General features: G+C 40.0%; 1 protein-coding gene across 1 annotated transcript in view; it reads right to left on the reverse strand.

Annotated features, from left to right (window-relative positions):
- The window catches only part of NDUFAF2 (NADH:ubiquinone oxidoreductase complex assembly factor 2), a 175,000-nt gene that overhangs the window by 48,210 nt on the left and 101,250 nt on the right, over nucleotides 1-25,540 (reverse strand). The window contains exon 3 of the mRNA XM_005694669.2: nucleotides 2,025-2,065. Coding sequence (XP_005694726.1) covers nucleotides 2,025-2,065 — 41 coding nt within the window. The remainder of the gene's footprint in view (nucleotides 1-2,024; nucleotides 2,066-25,540) is intronic.

A 25,540-nucleotide genomic window follows, 5' to 3' on the forward strand; every position in this document is an offset into this window, starting at 1 on the left:
ATTAGCAAAGATAAAAAATGATGAATAGGTTGAAAGAAATCTACTTAGATTGCAAAGGTACTACACTCTCCTGGGCCCACAAAATGGAAGAATATTTTAGAAATGATAGGGGCAAGGTCCTACTTTCTTTCTATGCATTGTAGGAAAATGAGCACACTCCAAGGAAAGAAGAGTCTCACTATCTTTTAGACACAGGTAGATTTTAGCAGAGGTTCTGTGGTAGAGAAAGTTCCTAGAACAATATTAAATGTGAAGAGTAATTTGCTAATAAAAAAATGGAAATTCCTGAAACACAATGGAACGGATCAGGAGGGAGAGAAGAGGATGTGCGTGTGTGTGTATTGGGGGCCCACAGGCACGGGGGCTCTTCTGTATAAAGAACACTGCAACTAACAGTATATTTGAAAAGAGGAAACAGAAGGCTCCTTTTCAGATATTTGAGAATGTGAGCACCATGGACAGAATGACCTGGTTTCACTGTTTTAACTGGAGCTTGTCTGAGATGATGGGATTACCTAACATGTACAGGAGTGGTGACTTAGGCCTGATAATTGCAGTTACTTCCATCTAATCACTTTACATGTATCAATGTTTCTATGAAAGAAGGCTTCCAAAGTCCTGAGGATAGAAGAAGCACCCTTTTCTGTAAGAACAGTAGCTCTTATTATAGCCAACACAAGAAGGGCTATAATAAGCCCTTACCACTGGAAACCACAGAAGATACTTCTGCATCCTGGATCACATTGATTTTTTTTCCTACTTTTATTCCAAGGTCCACTGGATACTAGAAAAAAGAGTCTGAGAAGCGTAGGACAAGGGCAAGATGGAAGCAACATATACAGCTAAAAATAGGTTTAGTAATATGCTCACTTAGACCTTGGTCAGACAAACACTGATAGGGTCAGTCCAGGAGGAATGGAACAGTAAAGATAGGTGTGTTAATTTACAGGTTATCCTAAACTCTTGCTTGGAGTATCCACCTCTTAAAAAGTGTGGCCTGAGTACTGGAACTCATTTATGTTGTCAACAGGGTTTGTGGTAGGGCGGGAAAAGAAGAATCCTCAATAGTAAAAGAAAAGGAATAGACAGTATATAAATGAATTTGAAAACTTCCCTTCTATGAAATACATTTATGTCTTACAAACATTTTGCTACTGTTTTAAAATAAAAATTATGAAATAACTTTTAAAATTATGAAATAACCTTTTTTTTCTTTTTTAAAAATCTATTTTCAATTGAAGGATAATTGCTTTACAATATTATCCAGGTTTCTGCCATTGAAATAACCATGTTTTAAAAACACAAATACCACAGCTTTGCTGTGTTTTTCATTCTGCATACCACCAAAATTATGCTTCTAAAGCTTTTATTTTGGCTGCTCCATGTAGCTTGCAGGATCTTAGTTCACCAGTCAGGAACAGAACCCAGGTCTAGACCACCAGGGAATTTCCTATGTTTCTAAAGTTTTAAATACAAATTCAACTATTAGTTACTGAGTGCTACATATTACCTGTGAACTGTATATTTTAAAGTTTATTCAGCTACCTGATGGCATTAAATTTACATAAAAATTATAAAATTTCATAGTTTTATATAAAATTAAGGGCAAAATAAACAGCATGATTTGGATAGGACCAAGAGATTTAGTGTTTCTCAACTCTTCCACCAAAGCATCCATATCAGAACAAAGAACTCCCAGAGGCCAGGGAAATGTTCTGATGCAAGCTGCTGTAACTCCAAACATCCTCTAAAGTATTTTTATCTTGTTTTAAATTTTTATCACTTCATTTAAAATTTTATATAAATTTTATGTTATATTCCATGATTTGTACATTTATTATAAATATGTTTGAAATTATTTTCTGTGGAGTAAAATTAACATTTTGGAGAGGTGGCATCACATATGTTTTAGAGGTTTCACGTATCTCTGAGAGTACAAACTCTCAACTGAGAAGCACAGCATTACAGACACATATCTGAATATTTTCCTTGTGTATTCTTACCTCCATAGTATGTATTCTTACCTCCATAGTAGGCGGAGTCTTTCTTGTTTTTCTGATCCAAGCTAGAAAGAAAAATAATAACTAAATATAAGTTATCTATAAACTGCACAAACATTTTATTTACCCACACATGAAACAAATATGTATTAAGCACCTGCTATATATTGTTTCAGGGCTTCCCAGGTGGCGCTAGTGGTAAAGAACCCGCCTGCCAAGGCAGCAGTCGTAAGAGACATGGCTTTGAGCCTTGAATCGGGGAGATCCCCTGGAGGAGGGCATGGCAACCCACTCCAGTATTCTTGCCCAGAGAACCCCATGGAAAGAGGAGCCTGGCAGGCTGCTGTCCACAGGGTCACAGAGTCAGACACGATTGAAGCAACTTAGCACGCATGCGTGTTTTAGGCACTAGAGATACAATAGGGAACCAAACATGTGTTCCCTCCTCTTCTGGAGCATATATACTCGTGAAGGGGCCACAGAAAAGAATCAACAAAACATGTGTCAGGTAATGATCTGTGTCATAAGAAATACTTGAGTACCTTATGACCCAGCAATCCCACTGCTGGGCATACACACTGAGGAAACCAGAATTGAAAGAGACACATGTACCCCAATGTTCATCGCAGCACTGTTTATAATAGCCAGGACATGGAAGCAACCTAGATGTCCATCAGCAGATGAATGGATAAGAAAGCTGTGGTACATATACACAATGGAGTATTACTCAGCGGTTAAAAAGAAGACATTTGAATCAGTTCTGATGAGATGGATGAAACTGGAGCCAATTATACAGAGTGAAGTAAGCCAGAAAGAAAAACACCAATACAGTATACTAACACATATATATGGAATTTAGAAAGATGGCAATGACGACCCTGTATGCAAGACAGCAAAAAAGACACAGATGTGTATAACGGACTTTTGGACTCAGAGGGAGAGGGAGAGGGTAGGATGATTTGGGAGAATGGCATTGTAACATGCATACTATCATGTAAGAAACAAATCGCCAGTCTATGTCCAACGCAGGATACAGCATGCTTGGGGCTGGTGCATGGTGATGACCCAGAGAGACGTTATGGGGAGGGAGGTGGGTGGGGGGTTCATGTTTGGGAACGCATGTACACCCGTGGTGGATTCATGTCAATGTATGGCAAAACCAATACAGTATTGTAAATTAAAATAAAGGAAAAAAAATAAATTAAAAAAAAAAAGAAATACTTGAGTGTGGGCAGAGTGTAGAGGGGATAGTTTCATAACTAAAATCATACCTCATAAGCATCTGAATTCAATTTAGTGTATATAGTGGCATATCGGCCAAATGATAATGCAGCAAACTACAAAGCAACATTAACCTTATCCTGGCAATGTTAACCAATCATTGCTCAACATATAAAAGAATGGATGGAGAAAAGTTTCCATTTTCAGAAACTTCTCTTCTAATCTGTTCTAGCAAGCAGTCTATCTCCTATGGTTGGTGTAACAGGCCTTAAGCTCCAACACTTGGGAGATGAGACGCACAGCAGAAAGAGTTCATGCTTGTTAAGTTCCTACTGGACACTGGGTACTGCTAACGCAGTGCTTAGATGCTTTATAGCAACGGGAAGGGAGTGGAGGCAGCTGCCTCTGAGGAAGCGTATCAGAATCACATGAAGACATGTAATACAGTGCTTAGGAGAGCAGAGGTAGAATTTTGGGGTTCAAATCCCCACCTAAGTACTTACTAGCTGTGTAACCTGAGGCAAATTATTTAATTTTCTAGACATCAGATTCCTTATCTATAAAATTACAATACTAGTGTCTACATTTTAGGGTTATTGCAAAAGTTATATGAAATAATATATATAAATTCTTAGCTCACAGTCTGACATACAGTAGACATAAAAGTCTGTTTTTGCTATTTTTCAACAAACCTGTATTTTTTTTTCTTAACAGACTCCAAAAAACAAAGATCAACAAAACTTGCTTGACTTATGAGGACATATACTGATATACTGCAAGGAATATGGCCTTTGAAAAGTAGAAACTGTTTTATCACTTTAGTTGGTTCAATCTTCATTACAAATTGTGAAGTATGCTTATTTTATAGAAAAATTAACTAACTTTCCCAAGTTTACACATTAAGTAGTAATGCTGGAATTTGAATCCAGATCTGACCCTGTCTCTGGCTGCAAAAACCATCCATGCTCTACCAAGCAGGTTCTCAAAGTTTATAAACAAGAAGCAAGGAACACTAAACTACGAAGAGGAATAGGTCACAACACGAACTACATGTCAGAAAAATAAGCATTATTAACCCCATTTTACAGATTGGGAAACTGAGGTTCAAGAAGATTAAGCAACTTGCCAAAACTCACATATCTGGCAGGTAACAGACTGAGAATCAAATGCTAGTTTAACTGGCTCTAAAATCAGCTCTGTCCATTCACCAGCCACCTTCCCTTCTGACGGGTTAGCCCCACTAGCCTGTCTGGGCCAAGTAATAGCAGCAGCACCCATTCTCATGACAAGCCCAGTAGTGAATGACTGTGAGGGAGGAAAGAGCAGCATTCAGTTGTGGGCCTGTGACTGGTCATTTCTCCCTGTTCTGTTCACGCTGGCACTAACCCCATACATGTATTTTCAATACAGTACCCAGTGTTTCGCCTTCTCTATCTATTCCTGTTTCTGAACTCCTATCCCTGTTGTCATCATCTGCATTCTCTTCTTTTTGGCTTCCAGCTCTATTTAGTTCATTTTTAGCCACAACTTGCACGGATTTTACATTCCTTTCTAGACTGGAAGTTTGTCAAGGGCAGAATGTATCCATGGGAGATTTGTTTGTCTATCACCTAAATGCTTCAAAAGAGTAGGTACTTAAATACAGTTGTTGAATGAGTACTCCCACTATAAAAATATTCACTATAATGGGATTTTGACCTGTATTAAAAAAAAAATCCAGCTTAGCAATATCAAGATTCTTCTGCACAATCAAGGAAATAAGTAAGCTATGGAATTTTTCAACTGCCTCTTTATGGTCAAAATATTGTCTATATTTATGGGCACTTTCTCCCTAGCAGAGACTGCTTTTAAAATAATTCACTATGAGCCATGTACCTTAAAAATGTTTTAAGCCATAAATATTCAGTTCTGATTAAGATTAGAAAGTTAATTCAGAAAAATCAACTGCTGGAGGGGGGCACTGACAAACTATAGACTACAAGCAAAATTGTAACACGTGGCTTGCTTTTTGTTTTTTATTTTAATGGCTGAAAAAATAAAAAACAAAGAACAATATTTCATGACATATGAAAATTACACAGAATTCAAATTTCAGTGTCTGTAAATAAGCTTTTACTGGAACACAGTCATACTTACTTATTTACATATCTATTATAACTTGTGCTACAGTGGCAGAGATGAGTAAGCTGTAACAAAGACCATACGGCCTGCAAAGTCTAAACTGTTTAGCATCTGGCCCTTTCAGGAAAAGTTTGTCAACTTCTGTGCTAGGGCTACCATTAAGTATAATCCTTTTAGCAACAATTATATATCTTGATTTTAAAACACTCATGTATTATCGAAAATAAAAGTCATTATTATTACACTTTTTTCACTTTGCTGTATACCTGCATCTAACACAATATTGTAAATCAACTATACTCCAATAAACATAAAAAAAAACAAAACAAAAAAACCCTGAAAAAACGATTACACTTTTTACCTGATTGCTATGTATTCTAGAGTCTGTGAACCCTAGCACTGACATTAGATCATCCAAAAAAGTATAATCGCACAATAACACACTGTCACCATGAGAAAAACAACAATTTGTCTTACTGATAAGCCTATGAAACAGAATTTTCAATTTTTGTTTTCAGAAGGTTGAGAAAAGAAAAAATATTTCAGTAGAATCCAAATCCAAAATTTTCTAAAGATTTGTTTGTTTATTTATGGCTGCACCAGGCTTCATGGCTGCACGCGGGCTTTCTCTAGTTAGGGGCTACTCTCTAGTTGTGAAGTGCAAGCTTCTCATTGTGCGGGCTTCTCGGTCGCTGAGCACAGGCTCTAGGTGCACGGGCTTCAGGAGCTGTGGCTCGCAGGCTCTCGAGTGCTAGCTCAGTAGCTGTGGTGCACAGGCTTAGTTGTCCTGTGACATGTGGGAATCCTCCAGGACCAGGGATTAAACCTGTGTCCCCAGCATAAGCAAGTGGATTCTTAACCACTGGATCACCTGGGAAGCCCTCAAATAATATTTTTTTTAAATTCCAAGGTAGACGAATAGGTTGAAGAAACTCTGATACGTGTTTTTCTAAACTCTATTGGTTTTGTATAAGTTTATAAAATTCATTCATAGATATAATATTAAGTATTAAGGTAATATATTAATACAACCTAGACTATTCATTCTCATCAGACACTCTCCTCTAAGGCAAGATATCAGGGCTTCCTTTAATTTTGTTTAAATGGTTCAAGGAAAAGAGATTTTTATTTAGATAGATACATGCAATTTCTGAAATAAATAATCCTACAATATTTATAATTCTACAATAACCAGATACTTGAAATGTCTTCTTGAGATGATGGTTGATGCCTGTTCAGTGTTATGTATCCAATAAAAGTTACAGCTGGAAATTTTCAATGTTATCACTCATTTATATAATCATCCCTAGTTTCCCCATCACTACATACAGCAAAGGAAATGTCTTGCTGAAGGCTGGCAAAGGTTATAAGGAGGAAGGAACAGAAATAAGCACTAATATCAAATCATTACATTTCTTTTTTTTAAACTCAGAACAATCTGGAACTGAACCTCTATTCAATTACAAATTATATAATGATTTTGCCATTGCTAATTATATTTGTATGATGGATTCTGTATCAGTCTTCATTATAATGTAACTATTGTTTGAACAGAATATAGCAAGTTAACTGGACAGCTTATGCCTTAAGATCCTAGCATTTTCACCAATGTTCATTTGCATTCTCATCAGTATGCATGAGGTTTTCACTGAACTTTAATACTCTTATTGGAATATAACACACTATAATGAGTGTAAAAGTGAACATGCAAGCTGAAGTTCCCATTAACCACTAAAAAAGACTAGAAGATGCAGGTAGGAAAATACTTCACGAGGCATACCTTCTTCAAAATTCGGTAAGAACTGAAAATGGCTAACACACTTTTAGAAGTAGTATCTACAGGGGTTGAGGTAAATGAGACATTTATCAGTAGATTCAGCAAGTGACTATTCAGAACGAAATTACAGGCTGACACACCGTACAGAGCATATAAAAAAAAGAAATCTGTATAAATTGTACCCAAAAAAAAGAAAAGAAAGACATTTTTAACTACGAAAACTCTTCAAATAATATATTATAAAATGAGTTATTTTCTAATTATTGACTCTAAAAAATTTCTTAAGGATGTTACTAGATTTAGTTGGCATAATTAAGTTACAAATTTTGTCATGTTCATGGCTATTATTGTTTTTTTTCCTTAATCAACTTTACTGAGGTATAATTTACGTACAATACAGTAAAACCATTTTAAGTGTGTAATTCCATGAGTTCTGACAAATGTATACAACTGTGTGACTAGCACCACAATCAGCGTATAGAATATTTCCATCACCCTAAAAGTCCCCAAGTGTCTGACTACAGGTAAACACCCACCTTAACTCACCCATAGCCCCCAACAAGTGGTGCTTTCTGTCACTGCTGATTACCTTTGCTTATCTACGATTTCATTTAAGTGGAATCTTATCTTATATACTCTTTTGTACTCAACACACTGTTCCTTTGTTACTGCATACAGAAAACAGACTCTGAAGGTAGCCTGACAACCCCTGCCACTCGGTGATCATGTCTCTGTAGGATCTCTTCCCCTTGAGCGAGCTCAGAACCTGTGACTTATTTCTAACTATGAAAATATGGCAAAGGTTATGGGATGCACATGCTTGTATGATGATGTTACATAAAATACAGCAATCTTTCTTGTTGAAATCTCTCTTTCCCTCACTGGCTGTAAGGAAAAAAGAAGTCATGCTGGGGAATATCATGTGGCAGTAACTGCTGGTGACCTCTGGGAGGTTATGGTGGTGTCTGGCCAATATCAAGCAAAAACCTGTTTCTCACAGCCCTGCAGCCATGAGAAACTGGATGCTGCCAACAACTCCACCTGTGCAAAAGTGGGTCCTTCCACACTCAAGCATCCAGATGAGAATGTGAGACAGGCTGGGACCTGTGACCCTCTGTTGCAGTGCTTGCCCTTGGACAAATGTCTCCTCTAGCAACAAAATACAAAGAAACTATGAGGGACTAAAAATAACTGTGCATGCACAGCTGGGGAAAATTATGAACAAGGCATAAAAAGACCAGAAGAAAGAGTGGGAGCTATTGTTTAACAGAAGATGAAAAGAGTTATGGAAATGGATGGTGGTGACAGCTCTACAACAAAGTGAATGTATTTAGTACGACTCAACTGTACACTTAAAAATGATTAAGATAGGAAGCTTTATGCTGTACATATTTTAACACAATTAAAAAATAGCGTTGCAAAAACTGACTATCCATATCCATGTCCAAACTGACTGATATCTACACCAGGCACAAAATATAATTCAAAATGAATCAGAGCTATAAATGTAAAACCACAAACTCTAAAACTTCTAGAAGAAATCACCAAAGAAAATATTTGTGAGCTTGGGTTAGGCAAAAATTTCCTATGTACAACACCAAAAGCATGATGAGGCACAAAAAAAAATGATTAAAAATCTGATTTCATTAAAATCAACAATGTGTCCTCTTCAAGCAGCACAGGGAAGAGAACGAAAACACAGACTGGGAAAAAATACTTGCAAATCACATGTGTGGTAAAGACTTGTAAAGAGGACATATGAGAAATTCTTAAAAGGAAACAAATAGGGGAAAAAAGCCAACCAAATAAGACATAGCTGGGCAAAAAGAAGATATACAGATGGCACAGCAGCTCCACTTAACAATTGCTATCAAGTGTAAATGACCCCAATGTCTTTCAGCTGGTGACTAGATTAAACAAACTGGTATATCAACATGATATAATTCTACTCAGCAATAAAAAGGAATAAACCACTGATTCACACAAGAACAAATGAATCTCACATGCATTAAGCTCACTGAAAGAAAGCTGTCTTCCGCTTCTACCCAAGATGGAGCAACAGGGACAAATGATATGAAACAGCAATTTTCAAGACAGTGGACATCGAGTAATAAATGCAGTGGTCCCTGGGAATGCAAAACAAACAAGAATTACCCTTACAAAAAAAACCAAAACAATTACCCTTACAATTGCCGCAGCTCAATGCTCTGACAGTTTCTAGGCTGTGGCAACAGGGAGGGGATTCAGCCAAAACCCATCATACCACCTAAATTATGGAGATGAGGCTGAGAGTCCAGGGAGAGCAGGGGAGCTAAAATTCACAGGACAGACTACCAGACAGGAAACTGCTAGCGAGAGCACACTCCGGATGGAGGTTAGCAGAAGAGCGAGTACTTAGCAGGGCACCGGTCAGTTCAGGTGCGTGAGCAACTCAGGACGTCAGAAGAGAGCCACGTGAAAGCATCAGAAGGAACAGAACTCAGGATTTGCACAGGGTCAAGAGCAATGTCAATCCCCACCGCCCAGAGTGGAAACCTCGTTATCGACGGGGCAGAGTAGCGCGCTGAGAAACAATCTGCATCAACAGTGCAGAATTATTAGTTGTAGATGAAACTATGCTCTAGTCCCATCTAACAAATCCTAAAAGTCAGCCCTGAAGGATCGACCTGTTTCCCAGTAATGTAACTGTCTCAGAACAAAGCTCAAATATACATATATATATATACATATGAACACAGAAATATCCACTATCCAATTAGGCAAAAATTTTAAATGTCTGACATCCAATCAGATATTGCCGAGCAAACAAAGAAGCAGAAAAACACTTCCCATACTGAGGAGAAAAAAAAAATCAACTTACCCAAACCAACTGAAAACAGATACAGATGGTAGAATTAGAAGACAAGAACATTAAAACAGTTACAACAGCACCCCATATGCTCACAAAGCTAAGGGAAAGTTTGAACATGTTAAGCAGAGACCTGGAAGATATAAAACAGACCCATATCAAACTGGTAGAGATGAAAACTACAATGCCAACGTGAAAAATACTCTGGATGGATTAATAGTTATTTGACATTGTGAAGGAAAAGATCAGTGAACTTGAAGACACAGGAAGAGAAACTATACAAACTCAAAGAGGAAGAAGTTTCTACGAGTAAAAAGAACATGGGGGAGCTGTGACACACCTTCAGGCAGCTTAACACTGTGAGTGGAGGACCTGAAAGAGAGGACAAAGCAGGACCCGGGAAAAAATGCTTTAAGAAATGGTGGCCAAAATTTTTCTAAATTTGATGGAAACCAAATCAGTAGGTCTAAGAAGCTCAGGAAACATCAAGCACAAGAGATTATATCACGGTACATCATAATCAAATTGCTCCAAACCAGTTAAAAAAAGAAAAACTTTAAATCAGCTACAGGAAAAAAATACATATCACATACATACAGATGAAGATACGCATGACAACAGATTTCTCAACAGAAACTTCCAAGTAAGGTAGAATATGTTAAAACCACAGAAAGCAAAGCAGCTATCAACCTAAAATGTTACATGCAGAGAAATATCTTTAAAACATCTTTAAAAATGTATCTCAGACATGCAAAAGTTGAAAGAGTTCAACGCCAGGAGACTCACATTTAAAGAAATGCTAAAGGAAGTCTTATAGACTAAAAGAAAATAATTCCAGATGGAAATCTGCATCTCCAAACAGGACTGAAGAACATTAGAAATGCTAACAATATGGATAAATGTTATATTTCTCTTATTAATTAAACATCTCTAAATGCTAGCTCACTGTTTCAATAAAAATGATGTAGACTGTAGATTATAACATATGTAGAACTAAAATACATGACAGTAACAGAGATGTTAGAAAGAAAAAAGGGTTGTATGCTTCTATAAGGTTCTTGCACTCGGTATGAAATAGAATAACTACATAAAGAAAGACTCTGATACGTTGAAGATGGTAGTCTACAAATCCTGAAGCAGCCTCTAAAATAAGAAATCAAAGAAATATAGCTGATAATCCACAAAGGGAAATACAACTGAATCATAAACAAGCCTCAGAACTAGAAGGGGGGAAAAGATCATGATGGTGGAACAGAATACTGTGGAGCTCACCTCCTCCAACAAATACATCAAACACATCTGCACGTGGAACAATTCTCATAGAATACTTACTGAACAGGGTCAGAAGATCTTGCACATCCAAAGCTGCAAAAATGATCACCATGTAACTGGGAAGGATGAGAGGGAAAAAAAAAAAAAAAAAGGAAATAGGGATAGGTCCTGAGCCCCTGGGAGGGACCTGTGAAAGAAGAAAGGTTCCTTTACCCTGGGAACTGCCTTCAACAGCTGGGAGATCAGCCAAGACAGACAGGGCCCTCCGGAGGCTCAGAGAAAAGTACAGCCGCTGGCTTGTGGCTGGCAGAACCAAGAAGGACCAGCACAGATGGTCCTGACCACCTCACTGCACTACCCAGCCCAAGATGTGAGTCTTCTGCTGGTGTGCACAGGGGCTTGGTGCTGAAACTCGACTTCAGTGGACTGCCCTGGGGAAAGGACTGGGGCTGGCTGCCCAGAGACAGTCTGCAGCATGGCCCAGGCCTCAAACAGCGGTGTGCAAAGGCAGGGGGCTGGCCGGCTATCAGCCCCACACAGCAGCCTCACTCTCATTCTCGGGTACTCACAGCAGGTGTAGCTCCACCTCCAAGAGGTCTGGCAGTGTGCAAGTGCCTGTGGGCGGCCCACATGTGGAGGTGGGGTTGAAATCTGAGCCACGTCCTGGTGTCTTTGGAGGATTTAGGTGCTGGCGCCTCTGTAAGCTCAGCGCCCTCAGGACATCCGAGGGAATTACTGGTACTCCTGTGGGTGTGCAGGTCTGGCACTAGCACCTGCGGGCTCTGCAAGTGTGCACACGTACAAGCGCAGCTGGGTACTGGGCTGACCCTGCAACTCCCACAATGGGGCCAGGTGTGAGAATACACCCGACTATGGCAGGTCCCAGTACCTACCCAGCAGATCTGCGCCGTCAGAGCTGGGCTGGTGGCTGTGTGAGCACAGTGCCTGAGGGGCTTCCGGGGCGACTGCCTGCATTCCAGTGGGTGAGGAGGGGCCCAGGTCAGCGCCCACAAGAGTGCACTTTGTAAACACACACATCAGGCAACTGGCAACACCACAGAGTGCATGTCTTGGAATTCTCGGTAGCTCCTCCCCCAGTGGAAGCACTCTAGTCCCACCTACCTCAAGCCGCAACTCAGAAACGGACCTGGGGGCTTCAACAAGTAGGGAGCAGATTCTGCCCCAGACAGGGCTGTGACAATCACAGAACAAAGAAGAGACCCTGCTCATCACCCAGTTGCAGGCTCTGGTCCCCGCAAGACCGATGACATCCCCTATCAAGGGATAATGGCCAACAGATGCTGAGGAAAACTGTAGCAGGCATCCGTTCTAAAAACATCCCTGATGCTGAAAAACCTTAGACTCACACATTCTGAATACTGAAAAGTCTGAGATCAAGGTGGTGGCAAGGCTGGTTTCTCCTGAGGCTTTTCTCCTCAGCTTACAGATTGCAGTCTTCTCCCCGCATCTTCACAAGGTCCCCCCTCTGCTCACACCTCTGTCTTAAAGGACTTTTCTTATAAGGACATTAGTCATATTGGATTAAGACTTGTCCTGAGGACCTCATTTTAACTTAATTACCTCTGTAAAGACAGTTTCTAAATACAGCCTGAGGTGTGCTCAGTCACTCAGTTGGGTCCAACTCTTTGTGACCCCCATGACTTTTTAGCCGATCAGGCTCCTCTGTCTCAGGCAAGAATACTACAGTGGGTTGCCACTTCGTACTCCAGGGGATCTTCTCGATCCAGGGACCAAACCTACTTCTCTTGCATCTCTTGGATTGGCAGGTGAATTCTTTACCACTAGCGCCACCTGAGAAGCCCCTCGTCTGAGGTACTGGGGGTTAAGACTTCACTACAGAATCTGGGGGTACCCACTGGAGCTATAACAACTAGGAATGAAAGAGGTTAACACCACACAGCTTCTGAAGCTATTAAAAGAAAAATAAGATAATACTATGGGCTGTTTTCAGAGAGGGCAATGGCACCCCACTCTAGTACTCTTGCCTGGAAAATCCCATGGACGGAGGAGCCTGGTAGGCTGCAGTTTATGGGGTCGCTAAGAGTCAGACACGACTGAGCGACTTCACTTTCACTTTTCACTTTCATGCATTGGAGAAGGAAATGGCAACCCACTCCAGTGTTCTTGCCTGGAGCATTCCAGGGACAGGGGAGCCTGGTGGGATGCTGTCTATGGGGTCGCACAGAGTTGGACAGGACAGGAGACAGGGATCAAGACCATCCCCATGGAAAAGAAATGCAAAAAAGCAAAATGGCTGTCTGGGGAGGCCTTACAAATAGCTGTGAAAAGAAGAGAGGCGAAAAGCAAAGGAGAAAAGGAAAGATATAAGCATCTGAATGCAGAGTTCCAAAGAATAGCAAGGAGAGATAAGAAAGCCTTCTTCAGTGATCAATGCAAAGACATAGAGGAAAACAACAGAATGGGAAAGACTAGAGATCTCTTCAAGAAAATTAGAGATACCAAGGGAACATTTCATGCAAAGATGGGCTCAATAAAGGACAGAAATGGTATGGACCTAACAGAAGCTGAAGATATTAAGAAGAGGTGGCAAGAATACATAGAAGAACTGTACAAAAAAGATCTTCACAACCCAGATAATCATGATAATGTGATCACTAATCTAGAGCCAGACATCTTGGAATGTGAAGTCAAGTGAGCCTTAGAAAGTATCACTATGAACAAAGCTAGTACAGGTGATGGAATTCCAGTTGAGCTGTTTCAAATCCTGAAAGATGATGCTGTGAAAGTGCTGCACTCAGTATGTCAGCAAATTTGGAAAACTCAGCAGTGGCCACAGGACTGGAAAAGGTCCGTTTTCATTCCAGTCCCAAAGAAAAGCAATGCCAAAGAATGCTCAAACTACCACACAATTGCACTCATCTCACATGCTAGTAAAGTAATGCTCAAAATTCTCCAAGCCAGGCTTCAGCAGTACGTGAACCGTGAACCTCCTGATGTTCAAGCTGGTTTTAAAAAAGGCAGAGGAACCAGAGATCAAATTGCCAACACCCGCTGGATCATGGAAAAAGCAAGAGAGTTCCAGAAAAACATCTATTTCTGCTTTATTGACTATGCCAAAGCCTTTGACTGTGTGGATCACAATAAACTGTGGAAAATTCTGAAAGAGATGGGAATACCAGACGACCTGACCTGCCTCTTGAGAAATCTGTATGCAGGTCAGGAAGCAACAGTTAGAGCTGGACATCGAACAACTGGTTCCAAATAGGAAACGGAGTACGTCAAGGCTGTATATTGTCACCCTGCTTATTTAACTTCTATGCAGAGTACATCATGAGAAACGCTGGGCTGGAAGAAACACAAGCTGGAATCAAGATTGCCGGGAGAAATATCCATAACCTCAGATATGCAGATGACACCACCCTTATGGCAGAAAGTGAAGAGGAGCTAAAAAGCCTCTTAATGAAAGTGAAAGTGGAGAGTGAAAAAGTTGGCTTAAAGCGCAACATTCAGAAAATGAAGATCATGGCATCCAGTCCCATCACTTCATGGGAAATAGATGGGGAAACAGTGGAAACAGTGTCAGACTTTATTTTGGGGGGCTCCAAAATCACTTCAGATGGTGACTGCAGCCATGAAATTAAAAGACGCTTACTCCTTGGAAGAAAAGTTATGACCAACCTAGACAGTATATTCAAAAGCAGGGACATTACTTTGCCGACTAAGGTCCGTCTAGTCAAGGCTATGGTTTTTCCTGTGGTCATGTATGGATGTGAGAGTTGGACTGTAAAGAAAGCTGAGTGCTCAAGAATTGATGCTTTTGAACCGTGGTGTTGGAGAAGACTCTTGAGAGTCCCTTGGACTGCAAGGAGATCCAACCAGTCCATTCTGAAGGAGATCAGCCCTGGGATTTCTTTGGAAGGAATGATGCTAAAGCTGAAGCTCCAGTACTTTGGCCACCTCATGCGAAGAGTTGACTCCTTGGAAAAGACTCTGATGCTGGGAGGGATTGGGGGCAGGAGGAGAAGGGGACGACAGAGGATGAGATGGCTGGATGGCATCACAGACTCGATGGACGTCAGTCTGAGTGAGCTCCGGGAGTTGGTGATGAACAGGGAGGCCTGGCGTGCTGCGATTCATGGGGTCGCAAAGAGTCAGACACGACTGAGCCACTGAGCTGAACTGAACTGAAGCGACTTAGCAGCAGCAGCAGCATGGTCTGTTTTATGCCAAAAAAAAAACTGGAAACTTAGATGAAATGGCAGATTCTTTGGAAAATACAACCCAGCAAATATCATTCAAGAAGAAACAGATAACCTGAATATCCTGTCTAGGAAAGAAATTATGCCAAACTGCTTCAGTCATATCCGACTCTTTGCAACCCCATGGACTATACAGTCCATGGAATTCTCCAGGTCAGAACACTGGAGTGAGTAGCCGTTCCCTTCTCCAGGGAATCTTCCCAGCCTAGGTATAAAACCCAGGCCTCCTGCCTTTCAGGAGGATTTTTACCAGTAGAGCTACGAGGGAAAGCCTAAAAAGTATAACTTGACACAAACTCTTACAGACTTGTGAAGAAGGAATACATCCAAATGCATTTCACAAGATTAGCATTACCCTGATACACAAATCACAAAAAGACAAGAAAAAAGGGATTACTAACTAGTATCCCTCAAGAACACAGACATAAAAATTCGCAACAAAATTTTAGATAACTCAAAAATACATTTAAAAAAGTAAAACATAAGGAATAAGACAAGACTGTTCATTCTTATCTCTTCTCTACTAGACAGTTTATTGGAATTTCTAGCCAATGCAAATCAGTGAGAATATAACAAATTAAAGATATCCAAGTTGGAAAGAATTAAGAAACATGTTTTATTCACAAACAACATGATCTTCTATGTAGAAAACCTAATGGCGTTATTTTTAAAAGGCTACTATAATTAAAAACTGAATTTAGCAAAGTAATGGATACAAAATCAATATACAAAAGTCTACTGAATATTTATTCAATAGAGAAATTAAATTTGAAAAATGTTATCATTATATCATCAAAAATATGAAGTAGTTAGGAAAAAATCTGACAAAAATGTGCAATATAGGTATAATGAAAGCTACAAACTGATGAGAGAAATTAAAGAATGCCTAAATTAAATGAAGAGATATACAATGTTCAGGGGTCAAGAGATCCTTATTGTTAAGATACTAGGTCTCTGCAAAGAGATCTACAGATTCAACACAATCCCAACCAAACACCTAGGAGGTATTTTTACAGAAATTAACAAAGTGATTCTGAAATCCATATGAAAATATAAAGGACCTCAAATAGTCAAAACAACTTCAAAAAAGAAGGACTAACAGTACCTGATATCAAGAGTTAGAAAGCTAAAGTTATCAGGGAACTAAGGCCCTAAGTCATACAGCTAGGAAGAACCTGAAGCCAGGCAATGACCATCTGAGTGAGCTTGAAAACAGATCTTCCACAGCCTGACAAAATCAAGTGAATGAGCTTCAGAACAGATGGGCCCTCAGAGAAGCATTGAGACGACTGCAGACCAGGCCAGCACCTTGTCTGCAGGCTTGGTGGAGACCCTAAGACAGAAGACCCACTTAAGCCATGCCTAGATTCCCAACTCATGGAAACTATGAGACAATATACGTTCGTCATTTTAGGCCTTTAATTTTGGGGGTAATTTGTTAAGCAGCGATAGATAATTAATACACGCACCTATCCTATCATCTAATAAAGGAGATCACCATCAACTCTCAATAATTCCCAGCCAAGCAATTTGGTTTTACAGTAGGTCCAGAGACTTTGAATTGGGACATCAGTTGATTAGAGATAATTCTAGATTCATATAATCACAGAACATCAGACGTAGGTGGGGCCTTAAAGGATACTGAACCCAGCCTTTTAATTTGACAGATCAAAAACAGAGGTAAATCAATCTGCCCAAAATGACCAACATAATAAATGGACATTGGAGGACCTGAGCATAACCCAGGTCTTTTGATGCTGGGACATGCCCTTACATTAGTTTTTGAAGTTTATTTTGAAAATTATTGGTGGGTAGTCCTTTAAGGCCCCATCTATGTCTGATGTTCCTGTGGTTTGAGAAAAGCATGTTAAAAAATTATTATTTATTAATAACAATGCAATGAAACTACTTTTATACTGAGATATTCATTATTGAGATATTAAAGCTCAACATTCAGAAAACTAAGATCATGGCATCCGGTCCCATCACTTCATGGCAAATAGATGGGGAAACACTGGAAACAGTGGCTGACTTTATTTTTCTGGGCTCCAAAATCACTTCAGATGGTGACTGCAGCCATGAAATTAAAAGATGCTTACTCCTTGGAAGGAAAGTTATGACCAACCTAGACAGCGTATGAAAAAGCAGAGACATTACTGAGGGCAGGATAAGAAGGGTACGACAGGGGATGAGATGGTTGGATGGCATCACCGATTCAATGGACATGGGTTTGGGTGGACTCTGGGAGTTGGTGATGGACAGGGAGGCCTGGCGTGCTACGGTTCATGGGGTCACAAAGAGTTGGACACAACTGAGCGACTGAACTGAACTGATTCATTATTGTGTTAAGGATAGACAGGTATGGATTAATATATCTGAAAATTAATTATCTGACTTTATTTAGAAATTTATTTTTACAATTTAATGAGTATGTACGGTTAAGTAAAGTTTAACATTCCATTAAAAATAAATACTGGATTAGAACCTTTCTGTCTCTTCCTATTATACTCTACTTTGCATGTATTTTTAGGGTTCTTATTAACAATGTTTATTATTATCAACAAAAGACTAGTTTAAACTTACCAAAAACAACAAGACAGGAAAAAGGAAGATAAACTGTGATCTGAATCAGAAACATAAAGCTTTTGAGATGCTCTGTATAAGAACTACATATCATAACATGGATGAAACTTAAAGGTTCCCTGAAACTTTTTTATATAAGAAACCTTTTTTATAAGAAAGTTCAGTAGCTGGTACTATACTACCTCCCACATCTGAACCTTGAGTGTCCTTTATGTTTGGAACCAGCTGTTTTGGTGCACCATTTCATGTCTTTCTTTTTAAAATGGACTATTTTCAGCATGTCCCCAAAATGTTTCTTCCTCGTGTAGTTTCAACGTAAAACACATTCATTCATCAAATATTGACTGAGCTTGCACTTATTTTATGTTAAGTGTTGAACCAGGCCCTAAGAATACAATGATGAACAAGGTAATGACTCTGTTCTAAAGAATCTTCAAGTCCAGGGAGAAGAGGTAGATACTCTACAGTGAATATTCTAAGAGAGTATTCTACGGTGTGTTGTGTTATGTTTGGGGGGAGGCATAAAGTGAGATGAAAAACCTGAAAGGAGTATCCCACTTAGCATTAGGGGGTGAGGAGTGGGGTCAGAAAGACTTCCAAAGAAATTCATGTCTACTCTAACACTTGAAGGGTAAGTAGAAATAGGCCTCGTCATTATGAGGTGGGTAATACAAGGTAATACTAAGAGTAAAGACTCTGGAGACAGACAAAAGTGAGGGTGAAAGTTGCTCAGTCGTGTCCAATCTTCCCGACTCAGGGATCGAACCTGGGTCTCCCAAATTGGGGGCAGATTCTTTATCATCTGAGCCACTAGGGAGGCAGATAATTCGGGTTCAAATCATGGCTATAGCTGCTCTTTGTGTTTAGGAAGCTATTTAATCTCTCTGCTTCATTTGGAGGAATCAAAAAGGAATTTACGCAAGTTATCAGCACATCTACTGATCTGCCTCCCTCTATGACAATATACTCTACTTTTCTGCTATCCCTCCTGATGAACTTTTCATGCTCTTGTCAAAGGCCAATTCTTCCCCAAGTGTATTAGATTCCGTACCATCTTGCTTTCTCAAGGTCTTTCTCCTGCGTCATTAATGCTTCCTTTTCAACTGGAACTTTCTCAGCACTATTACAAAATTTGGTTACTTCTATTGCCTTTAAGAACACAACAGAATTCCTCTCAATTCCACTTTCCCACCCAGGTACACCCTCAACGTTCTCCTCTGTTTTTTACAGATAAATTCTCACAAGCATTACTCATACTCATTCTCTTGAAATTTTCTCTTGCTATTCTTTTTTCTAAAGGCTTTTCTTCCTAACACTCTACAGAACTATTTTTGTCAGGACCGGTGACCTGTTCTTAAAGCGAAGAATTAACTCTTGGTCCTCATTCGATGGTCGATCACCTGTTTCTTCTTGAAGCTTTTCCTTTTTTCCTCCTACTTCTCTGGCTGCTCCTTTTTGTCTTTGTTGCCTCTAAACTTCAGAAAAACCTAAGGCTCAGTCTTTGAACTTTACGCTTTCTTTTTTTCTTCATAATTCTTTTTTTCAACTGGAGTATAGTTGATTTTGGGCCTCTCTGGTGGCTCAATGGTAAAGAATTCGTGAGACACAGGTTTGATCCCTGACTCACGAAGATCTCCGGAGAAGGAAATGGCAACCCACTCCGGTATTCTCGTCTTTCTTGCCTGGGAAACCCCATGGACAGAGAAGCCCAGTGGGCTACAGACCATGCAGGTGCAGAGAGTCAGACATGACTGAGAGAGCGCGTGCACACATACACACAGTGTGTATATGTTAATCCCAAGCTCCTAATTTATCCCGTCACCTCCCCTTTTGTCTTCCGTAACCATAAATTTGTTTTTCTACATTTGTGACACTATTTCTGTTTTGTAAATAAGTCTATTTGTATTATATTTTTAGATTTCAAATATAAGCAATATTATATGATGTTTGTCTTTGACTGACTCACTTCACTTAGTATGATAATCTCTAGGCCCATTCATCTTGCTACAAATGGCATATTTTGCTCTTTTATGGCTGAGTAGTATTCCGTTAATGAAAGAGGAGAGTGAAAAAGTTGGCTTAAAGCTCAACATTCAGAAAACGAAGATCATGGCATCCGGTCCCATCACTTCATGGGAAACAGATGGGGAAACAGTGTCAGACTTTATTTTGGGGGGCTCCAAAATCACTGCAGATGGTGATTGCAGCCATGAAATTAAAAGACGCTTACTCCTTGGAAGGAAAGTCATGACCAACCTAGATCAGTTCAGTTCAGTTCAGTTCAGTCGCTCAGTCGTGTCCAACTCTTTGCGACCCCATGAATTGCAGCACGCCAGGCCTCCCTGTCCATCATCAGCTCCCGGAGTTCACTCAGACTCACGTCATCGAGTCGGTGATGCCATCCAGCCATCTTATCCTCGGTCGTCCCCTTCTCCTCCTGCCCCCAATCTCTCCCAGCATCACAGTCTTTTTCAATGAGTCAACTCTTCTCATGAGGTGTCCAAAGTACTGGAGCTTCAGCTTTAGCATCATTCCTTCCAAAGAAATCCCAGGGTTGATCTCCTTCAGAATGGACTGGCTAGATCTCCTTGCAGTCCAAGGGACCTTCAAGAGTCTTCAACACCACAGTTCAAACGCATCAATTCTTTGGCACTCAGCCTTCTTCACAGTCCAACTCTCACATACATACATGACCTACCTAGATAGCATACTGAAAAGCAGAGACATTACTTTGCCAACAAAGGTCCCTCTAGTCAAGGCTATGGTTTTTCCAGTAGTCATGTATGGATGTGAGAGTTGGACTGTGAAGAAAGCTGAGTGCCGAAGAATTGATGTTTTTGAACTGTGGTGTTGGAGAAGACTCTTGAGAGTCCCTTGGACTGCAAGGAGATCCAACCAGTCCATCCTAAAGGAGATCAGTCCTGGGTGTTCTTTGGAAGGAGTGATGCTAAAGCTGAAACTCCAATACTTTGGCCACCTCATGTGAAGAGTTGACTCCTTGGAAAAGACCCTGATGCTGGGAGGGATTGGGGGCAGGAGGAGAAGGGGACGACAGAGGATGAGATGGCTGGATGGCATCATTGACTCGATGGACATGAGTTTGAGTGAGCTCCGGGAGTTGGTGATGAACAGGGAGGCCTGGTGTGCCGCAATTCATGGGGTTGCAAAGAGTCAGACACGACTGAGTGACTGAACTGAACTGAACTGAGTATTCCATTATACCACATTCTCTTTTTTTAACCACATCTTCTTTATCTATGTATCTGTTGATGGACACTTAGGTTGCTTCTATGTCTTAGTTATTGTAAATAGTACTGAAATGAACATTAGGGTATTTTTATGTTTTTCTCCAGATATGTGCCCAGGAGTGGGATTGCTAGGTCATACTGTATGAACTTCTCACTTTCTATTTACATATATCCTCTCTGTGATCTCATCCTATCTCCTGGCTTTTCAATACCATTTATTTGCTGTCAACTCTCACGTTTTATTGCCAGTCCAAACTTTTCCACTAAATTCTTGGCTTATATACAACTTAATATCTCTACCTGGATATCTAACAGTTATCACTAGCTTCATTTTCAAAACTGATCTAATTTCTTCTTACAAATTTGCTCCTTCCAGTCTTGCCCCACTCAGTCAACAGCAATTGCACTTTCCCAGGTGAGGTCCAAAAGTTTAAGTCAGCACTGACTGTTCTCTCACTTTCCACATCCAATGTGTCAGCAAAACTCACTGGCTTTACTTTTACAAGAGATGCAGAATGCAACCACTTCTTTCCACTCTCACTGTTACTCTGGTCCATGCCACAATTAGCTCTTGCCTGAATTATTTCAAGAGAATCCTGTTTCCAAGGTTTATTTATGCACCGGCCCCCTCCCCAGCCACTCTCTGCAATGTAGCAGCCAGTGATCCTGTTAAATGTAATTCAGAGCACATGAGTACTCTTTTCAAACCTTCCACTGCCTTCCAATCTCAGAGTAAAAGCCAGAGTCCTCACAAAAGGACTGCAAGGTTGGGCACCCTATTGCTCTTCTAACCTCACCTGCTACCACCCACACTGGCTTCCATGCTGTTCCTTAAAAACCAGAGCATGCTCCTGCCTCAGGGCTTCAGCTCTGGTTCTCTAGGAATGCTCCTCTGCTACTTATCAGCATGACTAGCTTCTTCCTCTGCCTTTATCCAAAACCCATGTTCTCGACAAGGCCATTTTTTAAAATTACTTAAAACTGCAAAACCCTCCCCAACACTCCTTACTCCCTTTATCAGATTTATTTTCTGGGGCCAATAACATACCATAGAGTTATTTATCTGATTTATTGTTTCCCACTCCAGAATGTAAACTTCATGAATCCAGAGGTCCTCAATAGATGTTTAGTATACAAATAGATGAAAAGGTTGAGCTGTTTAATACATATTGTGGCAGAAAATGCAGCTTGTGGGAACCTGTACCCTACTACTAATAATTAAATATAATATTCATTTGGACCTGGAAATACTTTAGATTCATTTGGGGTTGACATTATTTAAGGTTTTTCTCTTTCTTTTCCTGTATACAGTATTTTGTGTACATATTTATATTTTACTTTACTTTTCATGGCATGGAGTTCTTTTTTTTAAAATTTTTTTATTGAAGGATAATTGCTTTATAGAATTTTGTTGTCTTCTGTCAAACCTCAACATGAATCAGCCATAGGTACACATATATCCCCTCCCTTTTGAACCTCCCTCCCATCTTCCTCCCCATCCCACCCCTCTAGGTTGATACAGAGCCCCTGTTTGAGTTTCCTAAGCCATACAGCAAATTCCCAGTGACTATCTATTTTAGATATGGTAATGTAAGTTTCCATGTTACTCTTTCCATACATCTCGCCTTCTCCTCCCATCTCCCCATGTCCTTAAGTCTACTCTCTATGTCTGTTTCTCCACTGCTGCCCTGTAAATAAATTCTTCAGAACCATTTCTCTAGATTCCGTACATGTGCGTTGAAATACGGTATTTACGTTTCTCTTTCTGACTCACTTTACTCATGGAGTTCTTATTTTTTACATTTACTTGATATGCAACACTATAAAATAATTTTTGTTTCAGTGCTTAGATGATACATTTATTTTAAGAGTATCACCCACAGGACACTTATGCTGAATTACTAGATCAGTACGGACCCATAAAAAGCATCAGAACTTCATTCTGATTTTTTGGAAGTCTCAAACACTCAAAAATGAGTCATTACCTATTTCTTTATTTCTATAAACATTTTAATTCTATACTAATATTGGAAAAAATGATAAAAATAGGTTCATTATAAGAAGGTGGGAGGCATTATCTGAGAATTTCAAATGTAGCTTATAACACTGAAAGTGAAACTGAAGTTGCTCAGTCGTGTCTGATTCTTTGCGACCCCATGAACTGTAGCATATCAAGCTCCTCTGCCCATGGGGTTTTCCAGATTAAGGGTACTGGAGTGGGTTGCCATTTCCTTCTCCAGGGGATCTTTCCAACCCAGGGATTGAACTCGGGTCTCCTGCACTGCAGGCAGACGCTTTACCATCTGAGCCACCCAGGCTTATAACACTGCTGCTGCTGCTGCTGCTAAGTCGCGTCAGTCGTGTCCGACTCTGTGCGACCCCATAGACGGCAGCCCACCAGGCTCCCCGTCCCTGGGATTCTCCAGGCAAGAACACTGGAGTGGGTTGCCATTTCCTTCTCACTTATAACACTGGAAACAGTGAAAATAAGAAAGCTCAATTACTCCTAGAAGTTGCCAGTTTATATTCTGTATTTCTTCAAAAAGTCTGTTTTTATGTTCTTTTCTCATAGTTCTACTATTTTCATAGTTAATATGGAAAAATAGAAAAGGTATTTCCAGGGACGTATTTACACTTACATGCTGACATAAAAATAACTCAATGACTATAGCTACCATGTGTAAGGTATTATACTAAACCCACTAGAAAACAAAGGGCTGACTGCTTACAGCGCATAGCTATATTACCCAGGTAAGTTATCTAATCTTTCTAGAACTTAGGTTCTCTGTTAAATGGGTAAAACTGCCATGTCTACCTCATAGGATTATAGTGGTAAAGAACCTGCCTGCCAATGCAAGAAACACAGGAGACACAGGTTTGATCCCTGGGCCGGGAAGATTCCCTGGAGACAGCAATGGCAACCTGCTCCAGTTTTCTTGCCTGGAGAATCCCATGGACACAGGAGCCTGGTGGGCTACATACAGTCCATGGGGTTGCAGAGAGTTGGACACAACTGAGCGACTGAGCATATATAGTGTGCTATATATATAATGATTTAAAGCAATGGCATAATATGAGGTATACAGGTAAGCAGACAAATATAAGACAGATTAGATAGGCATGGTGCTTCCCACGTGGCTCAGTGGTAAAGAATCTGCCTGCCAATGCAGCAGACAGAGGAGTTGCAGGTTCAATCCTTGAGTAGGGAAGATCCCCTGGAGTAGGAAATGGCAACCCTCTCCAGTATTCTTGCCTGAAAAATTCCATGGATAGAGGAGCCTGAAGGGCTGCAGTTCATGGGGTTGCAAAGAGTCAGACATGACTGAGCAACTGAGCATGATTTGGTGTTTCAGTTAAGTTTCCTTTAGTTGCAAATAACAAGCAAGAGTTTTAAGTATTCAATATATACTTACTGAGCACTTACTATGTGCCAAGCACTAGATTAAGAACTAGTAAAGAGAAAGGGAAAATTTGTAACATAGAACTCAAAGGCAAACTTGCAGCTGAACATCATTCAGAAAGAAATGGAACTGGGTACTGGAAAGTTGCTGGAAACCTAGGAAACATTCTGTCTTTCTACATACAGGGTTAGGAGCACTGACCTCCTTGCAGTTAAAAATCCACCCGTAACCTTGTAGTCAGATTTCCACATCTGCAGTTCTGCATCAGCGGAATAAACCAACCAATGATCATGTAATACCATAGCATGAACTTACTGAAAAAAATCTGTGTCTAAGTGGACCTATTTCAAACCTGTGTTGTTCAAAACAAACAAAATAAAAAACAAAATGAAAACCTGTGCTGTTCAAGGGTTAACTGTACTTCTCTTTCCAGACTGGTTTCCATTTTCTTCTTAGTAGATAAAGAGATTTTTTTCTGTAACAAAGGTTAAGTGGTGGACTGAAAACAGTCCCCCCAAAGCTACCAAGTTCATAAGTTACTATTCCCAGTCATATGGAAAGACTGCTATTATTAGCTCTTTCTTTGACTTTTTATCTTAATTCCAAAGGCCTGACAGGGATCAAGTGTCCATCCTTGTCTAAACACAGGGGCAGCTAATTGTTAAGTTGAACAAATATTCTAAATGGCATTTAAAACAAATATTATCCACAATTCAGAAAAGAGGAGACTAAGTCTGAGAAGTATGAGTTACTTTCCCATGTGGGTTGTTGTTTAGTCACTAAGTTGTACCTGACTCTTTGCAACCACATGGACTGTAGCTGACCCAG

The sequence above is a fragment of the Capra hircus genome, chromosome 20 (genome assembly GCF_001704415.2).
Source record: "Capra hircus breed San Clemente chromosome 20, ASM170441v1, whole genome shotgun sequence".
NCBI lineage: Eukaryota > Metazoa > Chordata > Mammalia > Artiodactyla > Bovidae > Capra > Capra hircus.